General features: G+C 41.2%; 1 protein-coding gene across 1 annotated transcript in view; it reads left to right on the top strand.

Annotated features, from left to right (window-relative positions):
* Window positions 1–274: 274 nt before the first annotated feature.
* LOC149322092 (queuosine-tRNA galactosyltransferase-like) overlaps window positions 275–10197 on the top strand; it is a 311900-nt gene continuing 301977 nt past the window's right edge. The window contains exons 1-3 of the mRNA XM_089534373.1: window positions 275–875; window positions 4126–4242; window positions 4388–4487. Of these exons, the coding sequence (XP_089390499.1) occupies window positions 678–875; window positions 4126–4242; window positions 4388–4487 (415 nt within the window). The 5' untranslated portion in view covers window positions 275–677. The remainder of the gene's footprint in view (window positions 876–4125; window positions 4243–4387; window positions 4488–10197) is intronic.

Below are 10197 nucleotides of genomic sequence, written 5' to 3' on the forward strand. Positions count from 1 at the left end.
TGGCTGAGGCCTCTGGGAGCTGAAGTCCACAAAAAACCTGGAGGACCAAAGTCTGGGAACCAGTCGCCCTGCTGCCGTTCTAGCCCAACATCTCTTCTGCTCCTGGAGGGGAAAGACGCAACGGGAGATAGAGCGAGTGGAGGAGAAGAGGGTTCAAGGGAAGCGCATGCGCAGCGAGAGCGGGCTGGACTGTTCCATGGCTGCGTGCGGGGAGGGGGGGAGAAGGGAAAGAAGCTGGGCGCCCCGCCCCCCCCCCCCGCATCCTCTCTTTGGTTCCTCCCGCCTGGCTCTCCTCTTCCTTGCTGCTTTTTCCTGCTCTCTTGCTCCATTCTTTCTTCTCCTTTATCAATGTCCCACTTGGTCACTTATTCATAAGGCTCTCTACCATTGCTGATATATCTATGTATATATATCCCTGCCCTCATTTATAGCCCCCCCAGGTGTTTTGGGTTTTCTTTCCCACTTCCTTCCACCTTTCTCTCTAACCTTCTACACAAAATGGATGCCTGATGTAGTGCTGCAGTGGGCCACTTTTAAAGGAAGCCTCTTGAGCCACACCATCAGTATGGCCTCTATTGCCATAATATTGTGAGACGCCAGGTGCTGGTGGTTTGCCTTGCAGCTTCTCCTGTGGGTTTTTGCTCAGTGTGTAGTACTACTACTACTAGTAGTAAGTGATGGATGCCAAGGAGGAGGTCTCTGAGGAACCTGGTGGCCTGCCTGGCTTTCCCCCAAAAGAGGCCCCTGCTGCTGCTGCTGCAGCCCCCAAGGGCAGCCCCACTTCCACTCCATCGCCTCCCCTCTTGGAAGGAGCCCACTTGCAACCCATGGCACCTCTGGGCGGCAAAGGCAAAGAAAGCCCTAGGACTGAGGTGGTAGGTTGCGTAACGTTTTCCTTACCCTCTTGGTTGTTTTTAGGCACTAGCAAAGGCAGTGATTAAGAAACAAGATAGGAAGGAAATTAACTCATTTGAGATGTAGTGCTGGAGAAGAGCGCTGAGGATCCCATGGACAGCCAAAAGGACAAATGAATGGGGCCTTGAATAGATAGAGCCTGAAATTTTCACCGGAAGACAAGATGACAACACTCAAGAGCGGTTAACAACAAAAAAGGCTGTAAAAAGGCCAGTGGAAAGGGTGACCAGATGTCCGAACTGTAAAGGAAGACAAGGCACTGTAAAATGTGGGACACTCAAAAAAAATATATATACAGCCGTCCCTCTGTTTGTGCGGACTTTGAATCCGCGTCCCTCGCTTACTTGCAAGGGGCAAACAGAGGGATTTAAAATGGGGTGTGTGCCCTCAGGGGTATGCCACTATTCAAGCCAATAGGGTTTCCGTTTTTGCGTGGAGGGGGCTCCAGAACGGATCCCCTACAAAAACAGCGGGGCAACTGTATAACTTAAAACCATATAAAATAGAAAGGTTATATATAATTAAATTATCAAATTGGGTTACAGTGCTGGAGATTATTTTTGATTATCTAATTATAGATCTAGGGTATGTTGCCATTAGTCTGATCCCTTACGTTATATATTTTATATGGTTTTAAGTTATAGCATGTCTTGCTGGGGCTAAGAAGTGTAAATAAAGATTGATTACCAGATAACAGGTAAAAGCACTGATGTCAGTGTAAATCCATCTTCATGATGGAGGACCTTTTGGAATTCCTCCTGGACAGAAGGTTGAAATGGAGGATGTCTGGTCATCCTGTCTTGGGAGCTGCCAGGAAAAGTTAGTAGTGTGGCCCTTATTATTCACTGGGGTTTTGTTCCAGGAACACCTGTGGATAACAAAATCTCTGGATGTTCAAGTCCCATTAAATACAATGGCATAGCAAAATGGTGTCCCTGTTATAAAATGGCAAAATCAAGGTTTTCATTTTGGAATTAATATATTTTTTGAATATTTTCTAGCCTCAAGGTTAATTCTGTGGAGAAAGTATCCATGCATATGAAGGGCTAACTGTAAAATTATCAGATTGGATTACAATACACTAGAAACACTAATATAAACATAAATATATTCTTCTTTGTCATGCTTATAATGGAGGACGTTTTGGAATTCCTCTGGGGCAGAAGGCTGAAATGTCCTGGAAAAAGGAGGACATCTGGTCATCCTTATGGAGAATGAAGATGCAGATGGCCTCAGGAATATTCGGGGCTGGGTCCAGTTGTAGAGTGACCAGGAGCTGTATCCTCAGCACTGAGGGAGCATTTACACTGTAGAAATAGTGCAGATTCACACCACTTTAAAGCGCTGTGGCTCCATCCTATGGAATCCTGGGATTCGTAGTTTTACCACAGCTTTATTCTCCTCTGCCAAAGAGTGCTGGTGGCTCACAATACTGCAAAGCTCAGGATTCTGTAGGATGGAGCCATGGCAGTTAAAGTGGTGTCAAACTGCATTATTTCTAGAGTGTAGATGCACCTTGAGACAGTATTGTTGTTGATCACATCAGTGGTGTAGATGCTAATAGCAGTCATTATGGTTTTTTTGCAATGCAGTCTCCCTTATCTGAAATGCTTCAGACCAGAAGTGTTTTGGATTTTGGAATATTTGCGTGGACATAATGATATATCTAGGAGATGGGTCCCATGTCTAAAATTCATTTATGTTCATATACAGTTTATCAACATAGCCTGAAGGTAATTTTATACATTCTCTTTTAAATATATTTGTTCGTGGAACAACGTTTGTGTACACCGAACCATCAGAAAGCAAAGGTGTCACAGTCTCAGCCACCCATGTGGACAGTTTTGGAGTATTTTGAATTACAAAATTTTGGATAAGGGAGATTCAACCTGTAGTATCTGAATTTGCAAAAGAATTGCAAATGTGTGTAACAATTCCCACATAGTTTCTTTTTTTTAACAGTAAAGTCATTTCTGAAGCCCTAAAGTGGAGAAGAGGGTGCTCAAACATTTCCTTGCTTGTCATTCTCTACAATAAATCATGTCCCAAAGCATAAAGAGATGACAGTTGTAGTTTTGAGTTTGTCACATGTATTAGCACATAGTGTTTGTTAGGCTCCAGTCTACTTTCCTGGTGTTAATTTTGAAACTTGGCTCTGTAACTGGGTGTGTTCTAGATTCATTAATATGATGGGGACAGGTTCCATTAGTAGTGTATATTTAAACCTTGATGTGAAAAACATTTCTGTGTTTCTGACAGAGGCCTAGTTAAGTGCTCAGGAGCTACTCATCATAAACAAAGTCCCACCATCACTTTTAAAATTTGTTTTAAGACACCAGAAGTATAAATAAATCTTTTCCATCTGATTGTTTTCAAAACATGGTATGTTGCTTGGGAAGAAGTGCTTTCCCTAAGCTTGACTGTAGCATTTCAGATGTTGTTGGACTGTAGGTCCAGTAGCTCTAGTTGGTACAGTCAGTAATGAGGAATGCTGAGGGTTTAGTCTGACAACCTCTGGAGGGGCACATGATGACACCCAATCCTATTAGAGTTCTGCTAACTACTGCTTCTCTGGAAAAGAGGCAAGTACTCAAATCTGAACTCTTCCTAGAAGCCAAGATGACTAAATGGGGACTGTGGCTCTTTGGCCATATCCTGAGACTCATTAGAAAAGGTAATAATGTTTAGTAAAGTAGAAAGCAGCAGGAAAAGAGGAAGACTGCATTCCAAATGGACAGACTTCATCAAGGAAGCCACAGCTGCCCCGAGTCTGCAAGAGCCAATCTGTTCTAGAGATTTGAGCATTGCACTATGACTCTGGAAACCAGGGTTCGAATCCCTGCTCAACCATGGAAACCCACTGGATGATCTTGGGAAAGTCACAACTCTCTCAGCCTCAGAGGAAGACAGGCATACACACCCTGAACAGATTTGCCAAGAAACCCTCTTAATGGGTTTTCCTTGGTGTCACCATCAGAAATGACCTGAGGGCACATGACAACAATTATTACTGATAATAAGGGCTAAAAAAAACAACTCCAGGGAAAGGGATTGTATCCTCTCCCCAGATGTTATTGGGTATCTTTCATGATGTGGGTAGAAGAAAAGTACTTTGTGTTATTGTTTCATGGTTATTATTAGTGAATCATAGAATACACAATGGTGATGCATTTTGCCTGATGCTGTGTTATGTTTTCTTATTCACTTTAGTCTGTAATTCTGCCAGTTTACAATGCTGAGTGCTGGCTGGATGAATGTTTGAAGTCTGTTCTGGAGCAAGACTTCCAAGGATCCGTTGAACTCTCTGTGTTTAATGATGCTAGTACGGTATGTACACTTACGTACATTAGACTCTTTTTAAATCTAATGTGCTGTTAGCATCGAAGTATTAAATCCATTAATATAATATCATATCTAACTTTCCAGTGTCAGTCATTAAACTCAATTTTTCAATACTGTCTCCGCTTACCAGGATAATTCAATAAATATAATAGAAAAATGGAAGATCATTTTTGAAGATGTGGGCATTCGTGTAGTGCTTAGAGAAAATTCTTCAGCTCACCCCTGTGGAGGTCGGTATTTTAAAATAATGTTGCTGTAAGATTGCTTTTTTCCCCTCTCAGTATAACAACTTCTTGCACAGTCAGATAAAAAGTTCAGGTATATTGTGAAGACCTGTGCACTGGTGCACACAGCCTTTTTGTTCCCAATTGGTTCCTCCTTGCCACCATGACTCTTAAAAAAACTTCTTTGTTGTTTGTTTTCTGTGGGTTTTTCAGGCTGTGTGGCCATGTTCTAGAAGAGTTTATTCCTGACATTTCGTCGGCATCTGTGGCTGGCATCTTCAGAGAATGCTGGCATGAAAGTTCTTTGTTGTTGTTCTGTGCCTTCACATTTTATTTAGCATATTGTGTGAACTGAGGCTCCTGGTTTGTAGTGTTCTTGGTAAGTCAGAATGGCAAGGTGGTTTTATGGGAGGGTGGATTTTTTTTTGGCTTATGATTCCTAGCTTGTTTGGGATTGACAAGCTAGGAATCTTAGTCTAAATGAAATACACTCTTCTCTCCACATTTGTGGCTTTGACTTTTGTGGACTTGATTAGTCACAGATTTTATTAATATGTTCTCTCTAGGAATCTTTAGGTCCTCCAGCACAACTCTGTGGTCAACTTTAACCAAACGTCACACTGAAGGACCTAGAGATTTCTAGAGAGAACACTCCAATAGGCATGTGTAGCTCCTCCAGTGCAATTCTTTGGTCAATGTCTGGCATATGTGGATCCCAGAACTGCACTAGAGATTGCTAGAGAGGTGTTCTCTCAGGTAAAAACATAGTGTTTTTGTTATTTGAGGTTTTCTACATTCACGGGGGTCCTGTGCCCCTAACCCCAGCAAATGTGGAGGGATGAGTGTACTACATTTGGAATGGAGAATGTGTGGCCCTCCAGATGTTGGAGCACAACTCCCATCATCCCTACATGCAGTCGATGCTGAAAAATCATGAGAGTTGTAATCAACAACAGCATCTGGAGTATTACATGTCCTCTGTCTGTGTGCTCACACAGTATATTTTCAATATATTTTGTGGTCACTGTAGCTGAGAGGAGCAAAGTGAAAGTGAATGGGTTGTATGTGTTAGCATATAGCTTATTGAAGTTGAGCCACACCTCCAGAAAACTGACTTATCATGTGCAGTAACATTTATTCTGTTCCTAAGTGAACTTCAGTGACTCCTCCTTAATAACTGTCAAATGTGAACCTATTTTTGATATTGTTGAGGTTTCTTTTTAGGTCTTTTGACTAATACCAAATACATTACAACTGTGGCCTTTAGGGGAATAGGCACATTTCCATACTGCACAATATGTCAATCTTGCTGAAAATCAATGAGACTTGAGTTTGATGGATATAAAATCTCACTGTAAATAACCATGACAAATAAAATTGTAAAGTACTTTGTACTGCTGGAAATTAACACCCATTTTCCCTCAGTTTTCCATTAAGTTTTTCAGTGTGTGTTTTAGGGACAAAAATGAATATATTGTAACTTCGCTGTTGTGACTAAAATGTTACATTTATTTATGTGATGAAAGCCACTACCTTTATTGTAGACTGGGGAAAAGCCAGATCTGTTATGTGCTAGACTGAAAAGCACAAATAAGGTTAAATTTGTGATCCAAGCCAAAATAAATAGCTCTGAAATCATTGTAATAGACTGGCAAGTAAAGGATTCAAGTTGAATAGCTAGTTGTAACCACTCTAGAATTAAGATCAGCTTAGTGTGAATTGTAAATGTTTGTACTGTGTTTTAAAGCTTGCTGTCTTTTTTTCTGCGAGAGTCTAGAGAAGGCTGGTTTTATCAGTAAAAAGAAAAGTAATACTGAAGAGGGAAGGGAATAATGTGCATTTTGATATTGCTTCATTTGTTTTCCAGCATAAATTTGCTATGCATTTCTATTTAGAAAGCTTTAATTTGTTTCTTCCTCTCTTAACCTGCAATGGTGGGATCGAGAGAAAGCCTTCCCCTGAAGATCTTAGGGCTCTGGCAGGTTTGTATGGGGAGATACAGGGGCTGTACAGACCAGCAATTTGTGCTGGCCTATAGGTACAGTGAGGGCAAAGCGTCTGGACACTACAAGCCCTCACTGTGCCGCCCAGATGTCATAGGTGTGCCATGATGACACACGTTGTGCACAGCGCCTAAATGGCGTGCCTATGGCGCTCCTTCCAGGAAGCTTCTTTTTGTTCCCCACAGGAAGCGGATTGGTGCTGCTGCATGTGGCTGCTGCGGCACCGATCCGGGGCTAAAAGGGGCAGCTACATGCCACTCATCTGTAGAGCCCCGAAGTCTCTCAAATAGTCTGGACCTAAGCCATATAGGGCTTTATAGGTCATGACCAGCACTTTGAATTGTGTCCAGAAACAAACCGGTAGCCATTGAAGATGTTGAGGTTTGTGAGGCTGAGACCTCACCAACATTGTTTTTCCTTTCTGTTTTTTCTGAGCTCTGAATTGCTCACTTTCAAAACTGTTTTTCTTTTTGTTCTTCAGAAATGTTCTTTTTGCTGCTCTTTAGCCAAATATTCTTCCAAGACAGCTTACAAAGAATTGATTTGCCTGCCCCTTTCCTCAGTTTTACAGACTAATCAAGTTACAACACTCAAGGGAAAAGTGATGGGGAGGGAGGAGAGGGCTCAGCCAATGGAGGTATGCATAGGGCTGGAACAGATTGGCAGCTTCAGCTGGCATCAAGCTGGCTGGGGTTGTGGCACTTACTTGTGACATGCCCCCAAGTTGCTTGGAAGTCACGCTGGAGTTTACGCTCCACACGATTTCCAGGCAATTTGGAGGCGTGGTGTCTAGATGACACACCTACCCAAGCTGGCTGTAAGCCAGGTGAAACTGCAGTGGGGTGGCTTCAATCTGCTCCAAATAGGAGTGGTCGGATTCTGGCTGGATTGGGCCACAGCAGGCAGTTGCTGCGACCCCAATCCGGCTTTGTCAGGGGTTGTCTGTTTTGCCACGTAGGTGCTGCTCTTGCCTCTCTGTGACCTAAACAGAGCAGGTGGAAGCTTGAGGAAGTAGCTCTCAGCACCAACCTGCCCTGGGCATGATGGAGGTAGCCTGGCTATTCTCCTCTTGCTTTGCGTTATAAGAAGTGGGGGTTTGGGACATATGTGTATTTGAAACTTGTAATGCCTGACCTAGTAAAACAACAGTGATGTAAGTGATTTTTTTTCATGTCAACAGTAGTGATGTTGATAGCATTTTGTAGTTGTTTATAATAAAATTAACCATTTGATTTCCTATGTAAGATTTTTTTTTTGTGGGGGGGGGGGGGGGCTAGAAAAACTATGTAATAACCCAGCAGAGAGGAACTTGTAGTTCTTAGATGATGTTGGATTACATTTCCCATTATCCTTAACTGCAGACTATACTGGTTGGAGCTGATGGGAATTGCAGTCCAGCAGCATCTGGACAGCTGCAATTTTCCCACTTCGATATCAGCCAGTTCCTAACATATCCCATTCTGGTGTGACAAAAAATCAGGACCAAAGGCTGCATCCTCACTGCAAAAGTAATCTAGTCTGACACCACTTTAACTGCCATGGCTCCATGCTATGAAATCTTTGAATTGTTATTTTGATGGGGCCCCAAAGCTCTGACAGAAAAGGCTCAATGTCTCACAAAACTACAAACCCCAGAATTCCATAGCATTGAGCCAGGACAGTCAAAGCAGTTTCAAACTGGTCTATTTCTGCAGTGCTGATGCAGCCTAAAAGACAGGTTTGCTTGGTTATTTCTGAAGGTGTGTGGAACAAAGCTAAGAAGCAGAAAACCCCATATCTCAATGTGGATGCTAGAACTGCTAACCTCTATTCCAGTCTTATCTCTTCATGTGGGCCTTTTCTTTCTCCTTTTATTTATATTAAAAGTAAAGTGCCCCATTGGCAACTGTAACTTGTTGCGTGTGAAGCTGCTGTTAGTGATTTGGAAACTTCAAAGGGTGTACAATGCTGTTGTTGTTATTTTTATTTTATTTTATTCCACCTTTCTCCCAATATAGGGACACGAGGCGGCGAAGAAGTATAAGACAATACAATGTAAAAACAATGCAAAATATTAAAAAACCTAAATATAAAAAACAAAAAAAAAACAATTAAACAATTTTAAGGATTAAAACAGTTATAAATTAAAATATAATATATTAAAATACAAACCATTAGAATTTGAATAGCCAAGCATTAAAAACTCAGTTCTTCTCAACTTAATAGGCCTGACTGCACAGGATTGGCAGCCAGTGGAGCTGTTGCAACAAGGGAGTTGTATGCTCCTGTAACTAGTTAGCTCCAGTTAACAGCCTGGCTGCAGCTCTTTGGACCAGCTGAAGTTTCTGAGCAGTTTTCAAAGGCAGCTCCACATAGAGTGGGATGTAACCATGTTGTTAGTTGCCATTAGTTTAATAGAACATTTCTGCCAGAGTTTGTATCATGTGTACTGGCTATCCATTTTGAGCTCCATCCAATGTGTCTTTAAATAGAAAAATGATTTTGGACTCCAGCGTAGTTAGGCACCATTTTCTCTGATATGTATTCAGTTGTCTTGATCTTCATTAACTTGTGCCCTGGTGTGTGTTTTTGTAAATTCACACATACAGGCATATGGATTTACATGATAAAATGCTAAATAAAATATCATGGAACCTATGATTTCTCTATGTTTACATTGCTCTGAACATTTCTAGTGATTCGTAAGCAGATTGAGGAAAGACATATTAAACTATACCCACTTTAAAGAAGGTAACTATGCAGTAATCATTTCCAGTGCAGAAAGAACAGCTCAGTTGTCCTTATATTTGGGGAGCCAATTTAGTTTCAAATCTTTGTGGCCTTTTTTGTGCCTTAGTGATTTACTTTGCTGTCACTAAGAGTAGTTAAAACTTGTAGGGAGTACTTTCTTTGTAGTAAGCAGCCTCAATAATTAAACAATGTGATGGTCTTCACTCTTGGACTATTTACACTGGATTAAGATTCATTTCTGATTCTTCTCTGTCATGGAAAAGGAAAAAGAAAAACAAAAGGGAAAACTCATCACAAAAGAAAGGGTCAGTGGCTTTGAAGAAACTACCACAAAACTACTTCTTTCCAAGAGTGAGGAATGTTAATATCTCACGGGGTCTTAGGTTTTTACTCCTGTGACCATGGTAACAGCCTCTTTTCACTAAGTAAGCAGACCTTACAAAATGCAAAGCCTTGGCACAAACATTTGAGGTTCATCAGTGTAGCAATATCACAGGGAATTCTTTGCTTATGTGGAACACAAGATTCATTGCAAGACACCATTTTTTAACAATGCCCAGTTCTTGTACAGAATCAAGTTTCTTTGGAAACACAGAGCTGGCGATAATAATAATAATTACAAATGATATTTCTCTTACAAGCAATCGACTATCAGATTTTTGTTTGCCTTGTGTACAGTTTAAATAACTTATTTTCTAGCCATCTGCACTTGGAGAAATAAGGCTGTCCTCGCCCTGTGCACAATTGCCATGGCCAGAGACCAGCCTTTAAATAAGTGTAACAATATTTTGACTTTCAATAACATTTTAAAAACATATCTTTAGTCCTCAGTCCTTGATTGTCCTGTAACTAACATTATCTTCTTTGACAATAATGCATTATGAAACCAGAATGATGGGTGTTAATGATTTTTTGATGCGCCAAAGAAATAAAATACAATAGTTAATGGGTGTTGAGAAGGTGATCTTAAATGAGGGTGCATT

The sequence above is a fragment of the Sceloporus occidentalis genome, unplaced genomic scaffold, assembly GCF_023333645.1.
Source record: "Sceloporus occidentalis isolate IW3139 unplaced genomic scaffold, rSceOcc1.0.p SCAF_1, whole genome shotgun sequence".
NCBI classification, from domain to species: domain Eukaryota; kingdom Metazoa; phylum Chordata; class Lepidosauria; order Squamata; family Phrynosomatidae; genus Sceloporus; species Sceloporus occidentalis.